General features: G+C 30.5%; 1 protein-coding gene across 4 annotated transcripts in view; it reads left to right on the top strand.

Annotated features, from left to right (window-relative positions):
- Positions 1–24,299, top strand: part of LOC143080620 (breast cancer anti-estrogen resistance protein 1-like) — a 46,242-nt gene extending 21,943 nt beyond the window's left edge. For 3 of the 4 annotated variants that reach the window (XM_076256545.1, XM_076256547.1, XM_076256544.1), the window contains exons 2-3: positions 2,240–2,500; positions 19,070–24,299. In XM_076256545.1, coding sequence (XP_076112660.1) covers positions 2,240–2,500; positions 19,070–21,586 — 2,778 coding nt within the window. In that variant the 3' untranslated portion in view covers positions 21,587–24,299. Of the gene's footprint in view, positions 1–2,239; positions 2,501–11,778; positions 11,825–19,069 lie in introns of those variants that run through there. The other variant, XM_076256548.1, reaches the window with a different exon arrangement.

The following is a 24,299-nucleotide window of genomic DNA, read 5'->3' as shown; positions in this document are numbered from 1 at the left end:
GGGCTTTATTCATAAAAAAGAGGGGATTTTCAACACTTCGGACAATAACTCAAAAAGGCTTTCACCAATGTCCATGAAACTTTGGTGAATTGTTTATATCTATTGATGTAAGCTCCCTTTCAATTTTTATAAATTTCAGATTTTAAGTTTTGGATTTACAATGATTTATGGGGCTTTAATCATAAAAAAAAGGGGGATTTTCAACACTTCGGACAATAACTCAAAAAGGCTTTCACCAATGTCCATGAAACTTTGGTGAATTGTTTATATCTATTGATGTAAGCTCCCTTTCAATTTTTATAAATTTTAGATTTTAAGTTTTGGATTTATGGGGCTTTATTCATAAAAAAAAGGAGGATTTTCAACACTTCGGACAATAACGCAAAAAAGCTTTCACCAATGTCCATGAAACTTTGGTGAATTGTTTATATCTATTGATGTAAGCTCCCTTTCAATTTTTATAAATTTCAGATTTTAAGTTTTGGATTTATGGGGCTTTATTCATAAAAAAAAGGGGGATTTTCAACACTTCGGACAATAACTCAAAAAGGCTTTCACCAATGTCCATGAAACTTTGGTGAATTGTTTATATCTATTGATGTAAGCTCCCTTTCAATTTTTATAAATTTCAGATTTTACATTTCCGTGTTATGAATTTTTATGCTTAAAAAAGGGGGGATTTTCCAATTTTGGGACAATAATTAACACTTTCACAAAATTTTATGCAACTTTGATAAATTGTTTATATCTATTGACATAAGCTCCCTTTCCATTTTTATAAATTTTAGATTTTACGTTTTCTTAAGTAATGAATTTTTATACTTAAAAAAGGGGGATTTTATGAAACTTTGGTGAATATATTTAATGTAACATCCCTTTTGATTTGTATATATATTTCTAGTTGATCATATAAATTCATTTAAAGCATAAAAGACAAGTTAAAAGAGCAACGGGCGTATCATGCGCTAAAGCGCAGCCCTTTATTCAAATATTGACTACACTTTATATATTAAACAGGATGGGTTGGGACAGGCCTTATTACATGCTTATCATGTTCTTATAGCACAGTTTTAATGACATTATTACTAAGTGTCATTTTAATGTTTGATTTATTAATCTGTTGTGTCATCTTTTTATAACTATGTCATAAAAACATAAAAAATGTGTGTTATTTATAGTATTTACAATTAATGAAAGTATTCAATATATGTAAGAGGCTTGCCCAAAATTATCTTTCTATTACATTCCCTGCTGTCAATTAAAAAAGGGAAATCAAAATTAGAAATGGATATCTCAAAGAAATGTATTCAATTGTTTATTCATGTCAAAAGATAAACAAGGTACAAAATATTTCAAACTTCTGTAAGAAGATATTTCTGTAACATAAAAAATAAGATACATTAAATTACAAAATCTACTTCAATGCTATCTGTTTTGAAGTTAGGTAAAAAAGGAACAGAAGCTAAAATTACATCTTTTATGTGTTTAAGTTGGCAGAGTTTCTAAATTCTAAAGTACAGGGAATTATTTGGGATGTAGAAAAGCAGATGATGTTAATTGCCTGCTCATCAAATTTAAACCTATATCCATTTTGAAGTTACAATTGTTCAATTAACATGTTTAATACTGAGCAGATGGGAAAGTAGACATTTTGAGGGTTGAATTATTTTCCAGATGGGTTAATATATTCACACAGATAAACTAAAAAGATTTATGATTGCAACTGTGCTTTAAGGTCAACCAATGGTTACAAATAAGAAGAATGCACTTATCCCTTGAACCTCCCTAGCCATAATCTTTACCTACACCCCACTCCCAAAGCCAGAGTAGACTAGAAACACTGTGCTTATCCTTTAACCTCTCCAGTCCTAACTCTCTCCCTACACTCCCCCTTTTCCAAGACAAGAGAAGCAAACTAGAAAACAAATCTGTAGCATAAACAAACTGACAACAGAGGTTACCATAATACTTTCATCCAAGATAAATTGTATCACAAAAATATGTTGCAGTAGAATATTGCTGTGGTTTTGTCTTTGCATATAAAATAGTTTGGTAATCGGATTAAATTGATCATGGTGAGTGACACTTTAATTTAATTATAGCTACAAAATCATAAAACATGCAACTGCATATTGATATCAACTTTATTATATAATTATGTAATGCATGCTAGCATTATGTTGTAAGTTAAATCCTATTACTAGTATTTGAAATAATATTGACTATTTTGCAATTTCAGACAATACTTGCTAAAGCTGTCTATGACAACAAAGCAGAAACCCCAGATGAACTTGCCTTCAGACGAGGAGATGTTTTGTCTGTTATTGAGCAGGACACAGGTGGTCTGGAGGGCTGGTGGCTGTGCTCCTACAGAGGAAAACAAGGAATTGCTCCAGGGAACAGACTGCAACTTCTGACAGGGATGCAGGAATCAGACTACCAGTCTCCCATGACACAGAAACAGCTAAATAGACGAAGCTGGGACGTTACACCAAACAAGGTAACACTATAATACATATAGAAGACAAACTGAAAAAAAGCAAATGCACAAACAAACCTTTAAAATTCTTTTGATAAGTGAATCAATTATATATTTCAAACAAAGGAAATCTTTGAGCAACTAAAAATATGTATTTGAAATAAAAGCAAAAAGATATAGACTGTTTTAATTTGATAAGGAAAAATGGAATGATAGATAAATGCAGTTATCTGAATAACATTGATACAAAATTACATCAGAATGCAGCAGAGGGGAACATTGCGTAATACATGTACATGCATGAGTACAAATATATTTTAAATGCAGGTGTGGGAAGATGATTAACAATAACAGATTTGCCACCCTGCAACAACACAAAATATTTAAAAATTGTTGAAATTTATATTGAAATGAAAAATTGTGTACACCATGTTGTACAGATGTTCTTTATAAAAAGAATGAACAATATTAACAGATAGCCATAACAAAAACCTATTGAAAAAGAAATATGAAAAGTCAATATTTTTACTTGATATTTCATGTATTTACTAGTAAAGCCAATTTAACAAAGAAAACACAAAAATGTTAAACAACTACAGGCAAAATGATATAAATGATATAAAAATGGAAAATCCATCTGTTATTGCATGATTGCACAATTTACACATTAATTAATGTGGAATTTCAGTATCTTATGTAATTTACATAATCATCTTAGCTTTGATGTTAGTTTCCTGGAGGAAAAGATGTTCATTTCATGTGGTCTCTGCCATCTTTCTATAGCCGTGTAACACAACAGTTACAGTGATCAAAGGTTGAGAGAGAAAAAAAATAACATTATTAAAATTATTTTCATCACTTATTGAATTCCTTTATGTACATTGAAAACTAAAGTTGAAAATATATGGCTTCTTAATCATACTGAAACAATTTTGAATGTGAAATTTCAATTAATAAGCAACTCAGAAAAAATTCCAATATATAGGTCTATCAAACTTTAGAAAAAAAGTAAAGCATTCTGTCAGATATCTGCTTTTTCATTTTCAGTTTTACTGTAAGAAATATAAAATAGTAATAACAGACTTTTTCACTAAATCAAGAGCAGACTTGAACTTCTGACACAAGATTAAAATTAATTTCTTCTGACAGTGTTTCCTATCATAAGGAAATAGTTTCCTCTATTTGAAAATTGTTAAGGGTCTGTTGAGTAAATTATCCAGATTTCATGCTCATCATGAGATGGATCTGAATTACTGGCCATCATTGTGCTTTGGTTTCACAGTTGGTGTGTGGGTAATTAGTGGTACTTTGATTAATTGAACTGTTGTCCTATTCCTTTTGCTGTTAGAAATATCTTTTAAAAGGTAATTCTTTCATGAATTTCAACAAAGAATAGTTGACAGAAACGAAGTGACAACCTTCAATTATGATAGCATGCTAAAATTAATGTAGAAAGGAAAATACATTAAATGTCTATTAGACCTCATTATTTCAAGACCAGTTACTCTTTCAAAACATGATACAAGTTTCTTTTGGGTATCTTTCAAATCAAATTTTGGTTTAGTTTTAAAATTGTAAAAACAGGGTAGTGGATTTGCATTTTATAGATAAATATTTGTTATGTCAGTCGTATTTTAGGCCAAAATTTCAATACTCATGTTACATAATTGAATATAGCTTGACACATCATATATATCAGTGCATGCTACCATAAAAAGAGATTTACTAAATAGGGAAAAATTACCCCCAGTGATGACAAATTTGAATGCACGGAATGGTAAACTCACTAGATAACTTTGCATGACATTTTGTTTTCAATCTATATACAGTTCTAGTTATATTTAAATGATAGAAATGCTGGTTAGCCGTACATTCAAATTCACTCAAATGATTTATTGCTTTTTAGAAGAAATTTGAACTGAATATGAATTAAAGGAAGTTTAATGATTGTCATTTTTTCTGTTTAAAAGTCTGAGTGAGAAGTTTATAAATGTATTAAGTGTCTACAGACAGAATTAAATGAAACCTGATATGTTTACTGGGATATTTACACTGAGAAAGATACTTAGAAATTACTTCTATTTTATTGCAAAAGAAAAGTGTGTTTAATATTTTAATGTTTTAATTAGAAGAATTTGAGATATTTTTGTCTTTGGCACTAGCATTGTGTTAGTGTTTGTATTGGAGTATAGAGCGTTGGAACATGCTAAACTGACTATAGAACAGAACAGAACAGAACAGAACATATTTTATTTCCAATTAAGGGCCCACAAGGGGCATACAGAGCATACATGAATAAGGAAAAAGAATATTGATTTGCATAGATACAAAGATACAAACAATTTTTTACATACAGTTAAAATACAATTACTAACTCATATTCACTTTGATAAATTTACCAACAGCATTAAGGACCTGATTGTCTTCACAGTTTAATAAATAAATAAATTTATGCTGATTATCAAGTATGTGGTGCTCCAGCTTAGGTTGAAATACAAATAAACTGTTTAGTAATGTCTTTAATAGTTATTGCTTCCTCTAATGTACCAAGTACCATGTAGAAACTTGATATCATTGTAAAAACCATTCAAATGACATTCAATTGAAATATATACTCAGCAAAGAATTTATTCTGTTCATTTCTTTCTTTTTTGGTCTAATAAATATTAAATAAAACTATTTTATTTTTTCAAATTTAGAAATGGTCTAGTAATCAGTGAAAAAAACACTTTAAATTGAGGTCAACATTTGGTACACATTAAAATAGGGTATAGTTTACCTATGTAAACATTAGTATACCTGGTGTCAGTTTATTAAAAATGATAATACCTTTTTATTACGTGACAAGATCAAAATTAATCATCTCATCTCTGATTTAGAAGCAATATTTCATAACAACAAACTATTTACACCTTTCATAATGGACAAAAGACAATTTGTCATATTGTGCACTCTGTTGCAGTGACACTTTTATTAAAACTTTGCACTTTATTAGTGTACTTAGTCTAAAATCAAATCCTTTAAGACAGTTTCAGTTCATTTTCCACTTAGTTATATCACATGCATTTATGTCAAGCTCTTACTTGTCCCAATTGAAAAGACTAGTCAACAATTTAAATAGAGATTATCAAAGTATATTCTAAGATCATTTCATTAACACCAAATAATCTAAATAACAAAACACATTGAAGTATGACAAATTATAACACTTCAGAATATTCCTTAAATTATATAGGCACATAAGTATCTAGTATAGAAGTGAACTTGAAAAAAACGTATATTTAAGATGTCATTTTAGGGTCTTTTGTTGCTTGCTATACAGTTTTGGTTTGGCTCATTGTTGAAGGCTTTAAAGTGATCTATAGTGGTTATTTGTTCTCTGGTGGAGAATTGTTTCATTGGTAATTATCTTTGTATTTTCATGTGTCTATTATAGAAGACGATATGTTGTTCTCTTAGTGTTTTTTTTCCTGGTTTTGTTTGGTTGAGAAACTGTATAGTTAACAAACGACTATATATATGTCTCCTTTTTTTTTTAAAGTAAAATTTCTGTTAAGAAAATAAAGAAAAAGTTTAGTGGAATGACATTGGTTGGTTATATTTGTTTTCTCTCCATGTCAAATCTTTGTAAATAAAAAATATAAGTACAATTAGAGTTTCCCAACAATTTTCTCTCAAGGTGGGCTAAAAAACTATTGATGTGGCTTTGGGTCTGATATAATGTCATATTAAGTATTTTGGATCCATTAGCTCTTCTTGAAAGTTCTGAATAGTATTGGTCATAAATAAAATAATCTGCAAAATAAGTGATCCACATGTAAAACTCATAAATAAATCCTGATAGGACAATTGTTGACATCTTACATGCTAGGATGGACTCAAAAACTGTTTGTTTTTGTTAAATTCAGTCGAGCTCGTCAAGGTGTGAAATTATGCATACCTTTATATGAAAGTATTAAATACAAATATATTTGGTGGTATGCGGATTATGAGTTACGGTTATTAAAGGTCAAATTGATAGCCATTTGTATGCATATTAAATTAGGATTGGCCAAATCCAAAATTTGTATAGTTGTAATACCTGTTTTCTTTTTGAAAATACTGTTTTTAAAGCTTTCAGGTGGGAAGAATCATTTTGTTACTCACATACTTGAAATGTTTTATTTCAATTCAATTTGTTTGGTTATTATAAGGAGTCGAAATCAGAAGAGCTATCTAGTCTTGTCATAAATTTTGTCATTTATACGCATATGTTTATGACTATAGCTATAACTATTTATGAATTTGAAGTAGTACAAAGTCTGTCCTAAAAGAATGAATTTGTAAACAAGGACAAGTAACTTTATTTTCTTGAGTGAATTTATTTTTGCTATATCATTCTTCGTGCTTAGGAGACAATAAAAAGGCTGTCTTTGTCTGTAATATTGGTTGGTATGAGTTTTCAGCTTTGCTGAGTTTAAAATTTCTGATAAGGTACCATTTATATTACTTTAATGGGTGAATTAAATCTGACATGACTAGACTAGTACAAAGTTATATATCTATTGCTACTTCATATAGAAATATAGAAATTCACAATTGTGTAACCTTTTGTTTTACTTTTTGGGTCAACATCTATACCTATAACATCTATACCTATAACATCTATACCTATACACATAATCTGATCAGTTCCTGGTCAACATCTATACCTATACACATAATCTGATGAGTTCCTGGATTAACAACTGCTGGGACAATTTTAATATGAATGGTACAGTTTAGATTTGATACACTTAAGTTTAATATGAATGGTACAGTTTAGATTTGATACACTTAAGTTTAATATGAATGGTACAGTTTAGAATGGATACACTTAAGTTTAATATGCATGGTACAGTTTAGATTGGATACACTTAAGTTTAATATGAATTGTACAGTTTAGATTGGATAAATGTTCTATTATGAACAGATTGAGTGAACATCAATAACTATGTCCATGTCTGTAAATGTCACTAATTATCCCAATGATAACCGGCCTGTCAGGGAACAATTTAATTGTAGAAAACTGATAAAATCCTCAATTATTGTTAATTGATTTCCATGTAGAATGTCAGTTAAATCTTTGTATTTGGTGATGGATAGTGGATCAGATTGGAATTCGTACAATGTAAAGGTAGACTTTTTTATGTAAAGAACTCCGACCACAACATTTTTGTAAGATAATAAATAGTTTAGGAAGATATCAGGTTTTCTTTGTCTCTGTAGCCTTTTCATTAAAAGTTGAGTAAATGTAAAAAAAAATTAATATTTCATTCCTGTTGTCTCTGTATCTTTGAGAACATTACTTGTTCCTTGACATGAAAAGCAATGAGTTAGGCTCAAAATATATGAATTGCAGCTTTTAGTAAATTTCTTGTTTTTGCCATTTTGTCTATTTGATACAATTCTAGCATAAAGCTATCAATGAATTATATATAATTATCTTTGCTTGGTTGATTATGCTGAGATGATGGCTATAGCGGATGGGTAAGGGTATTATAATTCTGAAGGAAGTTCCAACAGAAGTAACGTTATCAACATAAAGTACAAAGTAGAAACAGAGTTAAAAAGATGGTTATGATATTTTTTTATTTTTAAGTGCAATGTATGATACAAAAAAAAAATCACAATAAACAAATTGCTTGGGAAATAAATAATTTCTTTTATGCTGTGGTATTCCCGTACCAATATTTAAAGACTCGAAACAACAAAAAAATGAGAAATTATTCTCACAGGAAAAAAGAAAAAGCTGCTTAGCCCTGACCTGGACTTTTTATGTTCAGTATTTTTGTTGATAACAGCTACTAAATTGCTTAGTTTAAGGTTTAATAGATTTGCAAATATCCCCAGAGAAAGATCTATTGTTAGAAAGTTTGTTTAAATCTCTATTAATCATTAACGATCTTTTTTTCTGTTTGATCGACTTCAAACAGCACTCAATATCTTTACAGTTATGACTAATAAACAAAGAAAATTGATTGCACATACTGAATCACATTTGGTAGGGAAGGCAACATCAGATTTCTGTTTTTTCCATTATTTCACAAAATTTGATTAATTTTGGTGTGTTTTGAGACTTCTTAAAGCTATTATTACATAATCATTGACATAAATACACTGCAAGATTTCTTTTTATGTGATATTGTTTTACAGCAGATGTGCACCCAGTTGATTAGAAACTGACAGTTTTATGATGGTACACAAAGAAACTGTTTATCAGAGTTATCTCCCCTGATTTAGTTTTTGTTGTACTGGTATCTTTGCAGCCTTGTCTTGTCTGCCTTGCTTGTCTCCATTTGTTGTTGTTGAAATCAGAATTCATGGCACTTTTCAAAATAATTTATGTGTATGATTTTTGTTTGTTGGTGCCAATAGTTAGTTCTGTAGTCCTGTGAGTTGCCAGAATATTTAAATAACCCTGCAAGTTGGGTCAAAATTAGGTCAACAATATAAAAAACTATTTCACATTATGGTCAATTTAGACATGTATAAAAATGTGTATACAATAAAATGATGAGGGTGTTATAGATCTCAGCCCCACTCAGTGACAAATGCAAAATATGCCCTATACTGTCTGCTTCCAGCCAACAGACTTGTACTTTTACTAAAAACTTATTTTTATGTAAGATTTTTTTTTATAGAATGTTGATTTGCCCTTCGAGGACTGGCTGTAAACTTTAAATAACTTTTTAATGTCTGCAAATTTCATTTAGGCATCATTGCATGAAGATTTCATTATCAAGAAGCTATTTTGATAGATATTGTTATTTCTTGATCTGGGTGGAGATGTTTCTAAAATTGAAATGTTTATGTAATCCTAATAAAATTAAACCAAAAACTTTCATCTCATTTTTCATTGTTCTAATTTTAAATCTTATCACAGCTGATACTTAAAAAAGATGATAAAAAGCCTAATAATAGATGAATTTGAACTATTAAGAATTGTGCTAGGTAAATATTGACATATTTTTTCAAGCATTACAAATTTTATGAAGAAACTGTCTGAGTATAAGTAATCTTTTATACCTAAGTAAGCAAAGGAGGAAACATCTTGATATTATTGACCAGCAAAACAAAAACTAATCTGCAATGCTATGTGACTATTGTACAAATCTTACAAATACCATGCAGACATTGTATTGGACTGATCAATATGATATTCTGAGTCTGTATACTATAGAGAAGTTTTTACAGGTAAGCCTGACATCTTTTAAATTATAAGTGACACTTTTAGAATACCTAGTTTGTCAAGCAATAGATAGACTACTGTGACTGATAAATAGATACTGAACTTGACATAATTATCATAATATTTTGGCCAGTTTGACAAATTTTATAGTTAGTGTCTTGCCTATGGCTGTAACTTATAAAATAGTTATAAAAAATGTCCTGTTTAGATCTTGATTAAATATGAAGATGCATATTGACTCGAAATGACTCCACCTTTGAAATGAATTATTCATATGTATACAATTTGATTTGAATGTTTGTCAAAACTGCAAATTTTCTGGTCCAGCTAATAGATTACACTTATTTATCACACCTAATTTTTGGCTCATAGCCCTTGGTCTTTTCACATCAAATTTTATCAGACTTTCATCAGTGAAGTTACTTTTTTTTATGGATTATGGATTGCCCCTACACAGTTAGTGTTGCAGAAATTCATAGTATTTCCAGTGAAATCTATCCCTTATTAAAACTTATATGTTTAAATACCTCAGAAAAAGAAAAATCACTTCGGGACTAATGTGCACTTTCTTTATTGGCACAGTTCTGAAAAACATTCTTCACAGCATTCTTGCATGGTCTTATTAGGCTCAAGTAAAGAGTAATTTAGCAACTCTTTTCACAAAAAATCTCAAGAGTAAAATTGATCATAAATCATACACACTTTAGTGTAGCTTAGTCTATGTTCTTAGGAGTGAAGTATCTTGTTGGGTAAAAGCAAGATTGCCAGTGCAATACATTTTGTAAAGTTGTAGTGGATAGGATCTGCAGAGCCATTGATAACTTGAGAACTTCTGAATCTAATGTTGGTGAAGGACAACAAGCACAGGGGGTTAATGAAATTTATATATTTGTAAATATTTGTGCCCCACCTAGCTGCATTATGTTTTTCAGTCTCTGCATCAGTTTGTTCTTCTTTATTCTGTCTCGCTTCAGGTTAATGTGTTTGGTTTAAGTTTTTGGTCAAGATAGTATTTGATGAAGTTGCAATCCAATCAAACTTAGTACACATGTTGCCTTTGATATGATCTTTTTAATTTTAATATCAAATTAAAATTTTAACCCCAATTTCACTTTCCACTGAAGACTGAACATAGGAAATTATAACTTATTTAATATGGCAGACACCTCAGATGGTACTAGTGGAAGAAAGCAGATAAAATGAATGGTAGGCACTTAAAATTGGATGAGAGCTTATTTATCCTAAATGCATTTTACTGCTCCTTTATGGCAACAGAAATAATTCAGTTGTAAATAAAAAAAGCTATAATTCTTGTTAAGCTACTTCCAGATGTAACTGAATAAAAATCCTAAGTTCATTCTAACCTTGATTGTATATGCATGGCATTAGATGATTGAAATATGATGGAATTTGTAGAAAACACCAGATGTGTTATATATGATGAAAAGGTGTGAAAACTTGCCTGTTATGATGGGCTAGATTGTTTGTAATTATCATGTGAGGTAACAATACCAGCCTCCAACTTAATGATATACAGATTCACTCTTTTGTAATTCTCAAAACTTAAGCATTGGAGTTAAGCAACTATTAATCAATCAATCAATCTTTTATTTATGAAAGTTTGAGGATGTTGATAAATTCAGTTACTCCTTAGAACATATGAAGTCATTGGTCAAAGAAAAATAATGTGACAATTATTCAGCCAGATTTCAAGCCTTATTGTGACTTTACTGTATGATCTCCAGAATAAGAATTTGTATATCTGAGGCTCTGAGCTATAAATACATTTTGAACAAACTAAATAGTTATAGTTTTTTTGTGGACATAGTGCAAACTTTTAAAACTTCAATAAATTAATCAGTGTTCAGTGACCTTTATGTGCTATGTACATCGTGTATTTAACATTAATTCGAATTCTGTAAAGGTCACAGTATTCCAATGACATTATCAAAATTTAGTATTCAAATCAAATTTGAAAATCAACTCATTTGTATTCATAACCATGAAATAATAAATGTATTCTGTTTCATTGTTATTGATTATGAAAAGTTACGAATTATATATCCACTGGCATTCGACACAATCTCACTCCTAGCAAACATTGTTCTGGTATTGAGACCTTATAGATAAAGCAGGTAGGAGATTCATATCAGAATTATCAAAATTTTATTTTTGTCTGACTACAAATAACTATATCACTCAAAACAGTTGGAGCTTCCTGAAATTTATCAAAGATAAAACTATTTGAGCTTTGAAATTGATTTGTTATGCAACAATCTCATTAAGTGTTCTCTGGCTGGTAATGGGTTGGAATTAATTCTGAAACTTCATCTGACAGTTCATGCAGGTGCTGCTGCAGAATATATTTTTGTATGATGTAATTTTGTTGAAGTAAAATACTGATTTCGAGTCAAAAGTCAGTAAAATAATTATACGACCGCAAAATTTGAAAAATTTTTCGTCGTATATTGCTATCACGTTGGCGTCGGCGTCGTCGTCGTCGTCCGGCGTCCGAATACTTTTAGTTTTCGCACTCTAACTTTAGTAAAAGTGAATGGAAATCTATGAAATTTTAACACAAGGTTTATGACCACAAAAGGAAGGTTGGTATTGATTTTGGGAGTTTTGGTCCCAACATTTTAGGAATTAGGGGCCAAAAAGGGCCCAAATAAGCATTTTCTTGGTTTTCGCACTATAACTTTAGTATAAGTTAATAGAAATCTATGAAATTTTGACACAAGGTTTATGACCACAAAAGAACGGTTGGGATTGATTTTGGGAGTTTAGGTTTCAACAGTTTAGGAATTAGGGGCCAAAAAAGGGCCCAAATAAGCATTATTCTTGGTTTTCGCACAATAACTTTAGTTTAAGTAAATAGAAATCAATGAAATTTAAACACAATGTTAATGACTACAAAAGGAAGGTTGGTATTGATTTTGGGAGTTTAGGTCCCAACAGTTTAGGAATTAGGGGCCAAAAAGGGACCCAAATAAGCATTTTTCTTGGTTTTCGCACCATAACGTTAGTATAAGTTAATAGAAATCTATGAAATTTAAACACAAGGTTTATGACCATAAAAGGAAGGTTGGTATTGATTTTGGGAGTTTTGGTCCCAACAGAATAAGGGGCCCAAAGGGTCCAAAATTAAACTTTGTTTGATTTCATCAAAATTGAATAATTGGGGTTCTTTGATATGCCGAATCTAACTGTCATGACTGTATGTAGATTCTTAACTTTTGGTCCCGTTTTCAAATTGGTCTACATTAAGGTCCAAAGGGTCCAAAATTAAACTTAGTTTGATTTTGACAAAAAATGAATCAGTTAGGTTTTTTGATATGCTGAATCTAAAAATGTACTTAGATTCTTGATTATTGGCCCAGTTTTCAAGTTGGTCCAAATCGGGGTCCAAAATTAAACTTTGTTTGATTTCATCAAAAATTGAATAAATGGGGTTCTTTGATATATCAAATCTAACTGTGTATGTAGATTCTTCATTTTTGGTCCTGTTTTCAAATTGGTCTACACTAAAGTCCAAAGGGTCCAAAATTAAACTTAGTCTGATTTCAACAAAAATTGAAATCTTGGGGTTCTTTGATATGCTGAATCCAAAAATGTACTTAGATTTTTTTATTATGGGCCCAGTTTTCAAGTTGGTCCAAATCAGGATCTAAAATTATTATATTGAGTGTTGTGCAATAGCAAGTCTTTTCAATTGCACAGTATTGCGCAATGGCAAGAAATATCTAATTGCACAATATTGTGAAATAGCAAATTTTTTTTTAATTAGAGTTATCTTTCTTTGTCCAGAATAGTAAGCAAGAAATATCTAATTGCAAAATATTGTGCAATAGCAAGATTTTTTTTTTAATTGGAGTTATCTTTCTTTGTCCAGAATCAACTTAAATCTTTGTTATATACAATATACAATGTATATTCACTTTTTACTACCAACTGATAAATTATAATAAATAACATTCAGTGATAACAAGCAGTTTTTTTTACATCTTAATATTTTATGATGTATTTAAATGAGTAGTTATTGTTGCAAACTCCATTAGAAATTTTAATTGAGATTAGTTTTGGAATAAGGGAAAGGGGGATGTGATTAAAAAAATTGGGTTCAATTTTTCTCATTTGAAATTTCATAAATAAAAAAGAAAATTTCTTCAAACATTTTTATGCCCCACCTACGATAGTAGAGGGGCATTATGTTTTCTGGTCTGTGCGTCCGTCCGTCCGTCCGTCTGTCCGTTCGTTCGTCCGTCCGTCTGTCCCGCTTCAGGTTAAAGTTTTTGGTCAAGGTAGTTTTTGATGAAGTTTAAGTCCAATCGACTTCAAACTTAGTACACATGTCCCCTATGATATGATCTTTCTAATTTTAATGCCAAATTAGAGTTTTTACCCCAATTTCACGGTCCACTGAACATGGAAAATGATAGTGCGAGTGGGGCATTCGTGTACTGAGGACACATACTTGTTTTGAGAGGATTAATATTCAACAGCATAGTGAATTGCTCTAAGAGAAAACAAAAATTTTAAGTTCATTAGAACACATTCATTCTGTGTCAGAAACCTATGCTGTGTCAACTATTTAATCACAATCCAAATTTAGAGCTGAATCCAGCTTGAATGTTGTGTCCATACTTGCCCCAACCGTTTAGGGTTCAACCTCTGCGGTCGTATAAAGCTACGCCCTGCGGAGCATCTGGTTTTAAATGTATAATGGGTTATATGAATGATAAGAGGATGCGAAGGGGATGTATGGAGTGGAGTTAAAGACTGGATCAGAAAAGGTTCACCAGGAAAGTTTAAAATCTGGAACAAAGGGAAAGCTAACAAATTAACCAGATCTATTATAGCTCTATGACTGACTATTCAGTATGGGTTTTGCTCATTGTTAAAGACTGTATATGAATAGTAGACTGATTGATTTGAGGGTAGAACATTTAATAAGGATGAATAAAACATGAGGCAAAGAAAACATGAGACAGAGAAAAAAAATATGTCTGTTAAGTGTAACATTAGTTTGATTTTAACCAAATAATAATCAGATAGGTTTCAGATTTTAACACAAACTGTTTAACCTTTGTAGATTTGCCTACCTGGGTGGGAATGATTTATTTTAAATTAAAAGAAACATGCTAAGAAACCTATATTTAAAAATTACTTATTTTAGTTTTAATTAATTGTGAAAGGTCAAATATTTCTTTGAAACATATGATCATGATGACATGCTGTTGAAATAATTGTGCACTTTATTATATAATTCATTAATAACTTAAAATATTAATTAGTTGGTGTGACCTGATTACATATTCGCTTGTCACATTTTTGTCAGCAGTCCAAATGAATCACAGTGATTAAGATTGCAGAATACTTTTTGTACCTAAAGAATCACAACCTCAGATCGAGGTTTGAAAAAAAAGTCAGAAGAAAATATTGTAGTTTTACTAGAGTTAAAAACCCACCAGAATTATCATTTATTGTCAACCTGATCTGAGTGAAGGTTGTTAATGTGTTCATGCATGTTCTTTTTCTTTACAAAAAAGGCTTTTTTCTCTGCTCAGGTCTTACAGCTCTTGCAAGCTTAGAATGGTAGGAGCTGGTCTTTGTTGTATCCTTATCTTTTAATAACTTTTCAGTTGTCTTTCTATCATATTTTGGCTGCTTCTGTCTGTCTTCATGCTGGTTTCATTGTGAGTGTATGATACCATTGTCTTTCCTGCTATATAGAATGAACAGCTAGAACAAAATACAAACTGACAGATGGTAGGATTCAGACAACAAGTCAATAATTCCTGATCTCAGGAGGAACCAGATATTTTTATAACTTCAAAGAGGAAATTAAACAAATTAGTGAACTTTACAAACAAAGAGGATTATTTCAGTCTGCACAATTCTGCATTTAATTTGAAAAATTGGAGAAGTATTTAATGACATTTTGTGAAGTAATTGTAATTTATCGCTGTCAAATTTTGTCAAGTGTTTCTAACATGGAGGGGTAATTATATACCCCATAGTTCGATGAGAAAACGTGATATTGTACTGCCTTAAGGAGTATAACAAATTCTATGCACAGGTTTAGTAAGGTTATTGTTTGATGATGGAATAACTAGTAGTTATTGATTTAATAATGTGACAGACAATTTGAAATGATGTCTTTTGGTGTCAGGATCATAATGACAATGCACTTATTTTATAACCAAAAGCAGTTTTCTTCAATTTATTGACCTTTAATATGCTAAATAGTAACCTTTTAAAACTAATTTGAAGGTAGAACTTGGAAAGTTTAAATGACAAGAGCAGACTATTAGAAGTGTAGTTTTCACTATAATTAAAAAGAGCAAATTTAACTCGAGTTGAAGAAAATGAAGTGTTGCACTCCAATATATCCTGGTCAGGCCTTTTATAGCTGACTAAATGATCCAATATATCCTGGTCTGGACTTTTATAGCTGACTAAATGATATGGGTTTTCCTCATTGTTAAAGACATACTGTAAGTGACCTATAATTTTTTTGATCTTCCTCATTTGAACTCTGGTGGATAGTTGTCTCATTGGCAATCATACGACATCTCCTATTGTATACTTTATCCTACATATAATTGTCAGGCTCTCCATCAGGATATATTTAGAAACTTGATGCATTCTCTTTGAAATATACTCTTATTGGTTGTAAAAAACAAATTTTCATTGAAATTTACTCTTTTGGTTGTAATAAACAAATTTTCACTATTTGTGCATAAGATTTGTTGGTATGTTTATTTGTATATATCCCATATTTGTCATAAAGAAAGAAACCTAAGATAGATATTTGACCAAATTTTCTGTTGTTGTGAGTTCTCATTGAACCATAAAGTGTTTAGGTGTGTTATAAACTTCTGTTTGTATTAAGTTTACGTTTTGATATCCCAATATTTGAGAACTTATAGAAATTCTCCTAATAAGGTGTGGTAGACACTACTAGGTATATACAAGGTAAACATATATACCAAGTGCCAAAAACATGGAAGACTAGACTCAACTTTTCAATACAATTTTTCAGGTGTCGAGGATTTGAATAAAATCTGGGTTAAAGAGGTGCTTGGGGTTGTTCACAGGATGTTCGCCACATTTACATGGTTTGTCGCTTGACAAATATGCAATGACTGATCTCCATTGTTTTAAAGGAAACAAAGGACTCATTAAAGATTTTAAATAGAGATAAAATTCTTGGCTTCTTTTTCTCAAGTGGTTTTGTTCAGTGCAGATAACTCAAATTTATGCATGATTTATTTCTTTTAATGATATAAGTGCATTTGTTTGTTTTTCTATACTTTTCTCACAGACAGAAAAAAAAAAGTTGTAAAAGTCTGCATAAGTAAAACAACCTGTCCATTGTTACTAATTTACCTACAAAGTGTAGACTTCTTTATACATCCTTACAAGGTAAATACATAATTTACATGTTAGAAATGACAATATTTATACTGCATCTTTTTATATCAAGATTCTGAAGGCTTATAGAAGCTTAACGTAACTTGGGGAGGGTGTTTGATGGATTGTATTATGTTTAATATGAATTGATTTGAACTTAGTAAAAAATGATGTATTGTAAAATTCTCTATTCTGTATTCAAAATTATTACATGTCTGATTTTGCAATTTTAAAGTTATATTGAGACATATATTTACATCTCATAGGGTGGGAGGGATCAATTTTTAAAAGTCCAATATGAATTAAAATCGTGTTATTTAAAGTGCAAAATACAAAGTTAATTATACAAAAAACACTCTTTGATTGATTTCATATTCAGGTATGAATCATAGATATAAACTTTTGGTGAACAAATATCCTTTTTATAGAATTGTACTTTCTTGTAAGGTTATACAAAAGTATTGCTTTGTTTTTTTTCCAAAATGCACTTTGGTAGTTGAAGTCTGTGTATTCATAATTGTTTTGGACAGGTATTATATTTGTTTATTGTTTACAATAAACAGGTTGTTTTTTGGAAGCTGTTGATTACAATGATTGATTAATTTGTTTATTTGTTATTATCTTGATCACATGATATCAGTAAAACTGCCAGACCTGTAAACAGGTTATTTATTGTCAGTGATATAAGGGAGATAACTCAGAACAATTCTTTGATTTGGCAGATTTTTGACACTGATTCCAGGTTTTTGTTGTTTGATTCAATTAGATTTTTCAAACATCAGACATGTTTACATGTTTAAGAATTCTGATGACTAATAAATATTACCTATAAATACTATCAGATGCATAACTTGTGGTTATTTTCGACACCCAACAGAGCAGAAAGAATTTATGCAATCAAAAAATGAAAGTAGATAGGTGCCAAAACTGCCAAAAATTATCATTATATCCATGCTTAATTCGTTATCTTAGCTTGATTGATAATAACTTAGTGTAAAATTTTGTAATTATAATTAATGATAACATTACTGACAAACATTCCGTTGTGTATATTTTGTCTGAAGAAAGTTTAATATGTTTGTCTTATCTATAATTAGATTGTGATTGTTGATATTGACAATCAGCCAAGGAGATATTGAGGCAGTTTTATGAGGATATATGCATTATGAAATATAGTTATGCAATAAAGAATAAGATTTGGCAATTTGAAAAGTTACAAAATATCATGGTTTTATATGAAAATTATATAATATGTACAATTGATAAAAGTTATAAATCTTCTGCCAGATGAATGAAGTTATTGACAATTAGACTTTGTATTTCGGTACTTGTAAATGGCCATATTTTTCTACTGAGAATGTGCATCTTCTCACACAAATTTTTTCAATTTATTGAGAATGTACTTTCTTTAATTTTTGTGCTATTTTCATATTTCCTGACCGGTGTGAGAAAAATATTTCTCCTCACTCAGTAAAAAATATGTTCTCGGCAAATGATTGGTTGAAAATTAATTATGACTTTAAATTTTCTTGTTTTCTTCTGAATTTTCTTATTGTGACGTCATAAAAAAAGGCAACCATGCCTGATGATGTCACATGAAAAGTACACAACTTTCCTCAAATCTTTGAAAAGGAAGGATAAAAAGCATTAGAGAAACAGATTCCACCACTGTAACTTGTGTATTACGATATGTCTCCACTCTCAACAGTTAAGTTTTAATTATTTAAAAAGCTCAGCAAGCCTTGCGCTTTAAATATTAAAATCTAACTGTCTCGAGTGGAGAAATATTGTAATGCACTTGTTGCAGTTGTGGAATCTATGTTTCTTCAACACGAATTTTCAGGTTAATATTCTGAGCCAGGAATAAAGCTTGCCATTTATGTTGAAAGTCTTGACAGTTTTATTTTAAATCTTTAAGAATTACAGTTCATGCAATGTATTAATTTTATCCCTTTTGTTTTCAGGTTGGAACACCAACGAAGACAGGAAACCAACAACAATTTATCTTTGAATCTCCCGAAATGCCAACACAGGATTATGATGTGCCTCAAACACGTCCCCAACCAATAGAAGGTCAGGAGAACTATGACACACCACCAAAACTCAACAGCCAAAATAGTTTTGAACAATTGGATTATGACACTCCACCACAACAGAAGAATTTCCAGCACAATCAAGAAAACAATCAAATGACACCACAGAGTTTATTTCCAACAGAATTCTATGATGTTCCAACATCACTATCGAATCGTTCCAGCATTATGTCAAACTTATCCCACCTTTCTCATTTATCCAATGAATCATTTTCATCCAGTAGTGCTTCAAACAAAAGTAGTCATGGTAGTGGTAGAAATCAAGGATCCAATCAGGAAAGCATGACTGATTCTGCTCGTTCAAGCATGGATATTTCACCCCATGACTTTTATGATGTACCTCCATCAAGACTGCAAGCTTTGCCTTTTAATCATCATAAACAGCCATCAGCTGACTCAGGATTGGACATGTATGATTCTCCACAAAAACAGAAATCTGTTACAGATTCTATGGAGGATTATGATGTACCAAAAGCAGATTATGACATCCCTAAGTCTCACAGCGACTCTTTTATCAGTCCGGGAAAGCACACTGAAAATGCTTATGATATCGCTGATCAATCCTCTGTCATTGAACATGATATTGATGATATATATGATGTACCAAAAAGTAATACACTTGTGCGTAAAAATGAAAAGAACTTTCTTTCTGATGAGCTTGATGGTAAATCTAGGAGAAGAGAAAAATCTGGGGACAGAACTCTTACTAGGGGAGAGAGATGTGGTGGTGTTTATGATATTCCACCACAAGTGACAAGGGACTCCATGTTTTCCTCAAAATCAGATTCATCTGAAAGTACAGATGAAGGGTACAGGTTATCAATTTGTAGTTTGGACTCTAGAAATTCTGACATTCCAATTTATGATGAATTGCCTTATGATCTTGATGCAGCCATGGATTTGATGGTTAAACTGCAGCAAGATGTGCAAAAGGCTACAACAAAATTGTGTAGCTTTATAAGTAGTAGTTGGCGAAGGAAAGATGTTCTGGAACCTAATTTGTACAATATCAAATCAGCATGTACTAAAGTAAAGGCAACTTTGGAAGAATTTCTTGAATTTGCCCAAGGTACATTAGCAAACTCTGCTAAACTGCCAGAAAAGAAACTCATAAATAAACTGACAAAACAATTATGTCCATTGTTACAAAATCTGGACCAAATCAAGGCATGTTTAAAGAATCTAGATTTTATCAATTGGCAGTTATCTAGTCTGGTGTCAAATGATGCTTCAAAAGATGATGATTTAGGCAAAATTGGATCAATTTCAAAAGATCTCACAACGGATGTTAAAAAGATGGTTTCACTCATTCATGGCAACTCTACATTACTGTTCAAAAGAGCTCAGGACTCAAATCATAGTTTTTCAACACCACCAAAGCCACCAGTGGCTCAGAAACCAACTGTTTTGCCAAAACCAAGTATTACTAATGTTCAAGGCCGACCCCTGCCTGCACCACCAAGACCGCTGCCACCAACACCAACAGATAAAAAGTCAATGAGTTTTGATTCAAAGACTGCTTCTGTTGAATTTAAACGGGATTCAGGAGATTTCAGAAGGTTATCTGAAGAATTCAAACAAATGTCAATGGATACCTATAAAGCACAAGATAACGTTAAAGATGAGAATGAAATTATCGAAGAATACGATTATGTGCACTTGGATTCGCCTGAAGGTTCGGATGTTTCTAAAACAAAAATAGATAATTCAAAATTGGAGCAGCAAAACCTCCATCCTGATCTGGATGATAAACCTGTGAAAGAAACATCCCCAATGAGAGAATTAACACCTCCTAAAATTGGGAGTCGTTCAGGCTCACCGATGCGAGAAAATTCCCCATCAAAACAATTCATGAAAAAATCAAATAGCATGGATGATATATTATCCAACAAAGGTAATCCTGAACCATTATTTGTGAAAACACCAGTTGACAGAAATTTCAAACTAACGTCGCCAACTTCCCTACCATCAACAATCAAACTAGATCCAAATGATAAACAAGTGGTCTGTTATTATTCAAGTCAGTTAGATACTCATTCAACTTTACTGACCAATGCTGTCGATGCATTCTTCACTTGTATTGAATGTGGACATGGACCAAAAATATTTATATCAAACAGTAAATTCGTTGTTGTTTCCGCTCATAAACTTGTATATATCGGGGACACACTGCACAGAAACCTGATGAATATTGAAGTTAGAAATAAAATAATGCATTGTGCAAATCATTTATGTGATATTCTCAAATTGACAGTATCTGCGACTAAAACTGCAGCATTACAATACCCATCTATTCCTGCTGTGCAGGAAATGGTGGATAGAGTTGTCGATGTTTCTCACGCTGCGTATGAACTGAAACTTGTGATAGGACAGGCTTCTGCTTTATAGTGCTCTTTTTATCTTGATACTAAGCTTACATAAATGTCTTATAAATGTTATTAAGTACCAGTATTCCTTTGATTTTGGAGATCATGTTAGAAATAAGCAATAAAACCATCACAGTTGACAGCACTTCAAAAAGCTAAATACAAAAAGTATATTTTTCTGCTATTTTTTTTTAAAAGGTGACATATTTCATTTGTATTTTACATTATTGTATTAAATCTATAAATTTGAGAAAGGTTTCAGGTACGGGCCCTTTTCAGTTTCTCTGTTACCATTCTACCCTACATGGTATATAATCTAAATGCATTCTAGAAATGACTTAGTCCATCATGTAGGTTAAAAAGATAAAACAGAAAAGAAAGAAGCCACTACAAAGGTTAAAATACAACAATAATTTCAAGAAAAAAAATTGTGAATAAATACATATATTTTCTATTGTGAAATAATGAGTTATTTCCCCTTTTGGACAATTTGATTTTGAACTTTTTGGAATTTATTCATTTTAATTGAGTTATATGCTGTTTATTTTGATACATCATCTAACAAAAGTTTCATGGAAGTACAAGTACTGGTACTTACAATATATTTTTAATAAAAATTTACATTTTAGTTTTCATGGCCATTCAAAATTCAATTCAACCTTAAAAAAAATAATTTTGTGACCAAAATATTGAAACGTTTTTGATAAGATTTAAACTTTTGATAATTTTTAGTAACAACATATCAGTTTAAATTTGTTATTCACTCTTCAAAGGTGCTCATAAAAAATGATAACATAAAGCATTTTATAGTAATGCTCATTATTATGACCGCTAGGATTGGTCAGTGGTTATAGCAGTACATTTATTCAGTAAAGGTATGTTATTCAGAAATGATCTCATTTATATTATAATTTGTAAATTTAAAAATCATACAGATTGTAGTAATTTGCATCAGAAAGTGCTATTTTAATTTATATTTATTTATGACAATTTTTTCAATGAAATGATGTAGGATAGTACATGTATAATCAACTGCCATGATTATATAACTTGTATGTATTAGATTAAACTAAAATAATTTTCTTCCCTGATAACATAAATCAAGTGAACTTATTTTACATATATATGATATATTGGGAAGAAATTTTTTTTGAAAATTCTTGTAAAATAGGAAAAGGAATTGTAAAAATTCAAATTTATTTATGATTATTGCTATATTAGTTCTAGCTGATAATATTGTTTCTTTCTTTCTTATGCCATTTCTTTATCTAAGCAGCAGGTCTGCAACAAGATTTAATATGAATTAACTTTTATAGTTTGTAAAAAGCAGTCAGAAATGTTTACATCAGCGTAGAACTTTGTGGATTGTCTCCCCTTATCTATATTCAAATTGAAATGGCCTAAGAATGAAAAGATATTGGTATTAGCTTACTTAATGTTGTGTTTATACAAGATCTGCTCTGATGTATCACTTAAAAGGTATATTCTAGATTTAAAACAAAGATCTATTATGACATTTTTTTTTCTTTGTGTTCATAGTTTTTTTCCATTCAAGTTCAATTTTTTTTATAATGGTAATCAGTATTAGTTTTGTAGAAAGCGTAATTATCGTTTTATTCCAAATTTAATTCTCAAAATTTTTAAGTTTCAAATTTGCTCAAATTAGAGCTATTTCTGACTAAATTTACACATGAAACATGTAAGGTTCTTAAACAAAACTTGAATAATAATGACCATTAATTGCAGAACATTTAGGAAAACTGTATGCTTTTGAAATGTTGATACCCAGTACATTTTATACAGTACATGTAATACTATGCAAGTAAATTAACAAAATAAAAGGCATCCTCCAAATTTGTGGTAGTTAGTCAAACTTTTAAGTCACTAATTTCATTCTTCAACGATATAAAATCTATAACGTTACAGAAACAAATCTACTTGTAATCTCATTTGAGAAAACAGAAATTATATTAATGTTTGTGTCATTACTGTTTATTTAACTGATTAGGGAGATCAACATATTTAGATATCTATGTGCACATTTTTTTTAAAGTTTGCTCACCAAATGCTTAACCCTAGAATCAGAAAAGTACAAGATATTTTTTTACATCCAATTTCTAACTTCCAATTGAACGTATTTCATGGGATTAAATCATCTACCACAAACCTGGAAATAGTCTTGTATTAACAGACAATCATATATTAACTCTGTACTCAGATTAAGAGGTTCTGTTGACTACCAAAGAAAGTATAGATTGTAACTATTTATAAATCTCCATTCCTCAACCTGTTTTAAATTACCAGTATGATTATTAAGTAAATGCCATTTTACAAATTTGCATGCCTTTATATTTAAACCAATCATTTTATGCAAGAAATTTATTAACCAAATTATATTTATTGTGATTAAAACAGGAATATGTTGTCAAATTTTGTGCTTTTCAGTAAAGATAAAGTGCAAATAAACAAAACCAGTAAGGCTGAAATTCAACAAATTTAACTACTGCTTTTGATCATCATATTTCTTGTCACTTGCCTATTATTTTAAAACATTTTCTTCATCTTCTTTAAGCTTTTGATATTACTTTATTTTTTTCCTGTGAAAAGATAAGAAAGAGTCACCAAATGTTGTTGAATGATTATGAATGACCATTTAGTGCCTTGATACATTTGTTTATCATGTCTAAGACAAGTATAAATTGCATATACATAACTATTAAATATTTATAATTGTG

Source organism: Mytilus galloprovincialis, chromosome 6 (genome assembly GCF_965363235.1).
Source record: "Mytilus galloprovincialis chromosome 6, xbMytGall1.hap1.1, whole genome shotgun sequence".
NCBI classification, from domain to species: domain Eukaryota; kingdom Metazoa; phylum Mollusca; class Bivalvia; order Mytilida; family Mytilidae; genus Mytilus; species Mytilus galloprovincialis.
Note: the sequence above shows the minus strand (reverse complement) of the source record. Positions and strands in the feature narration are given on the sequence as shown.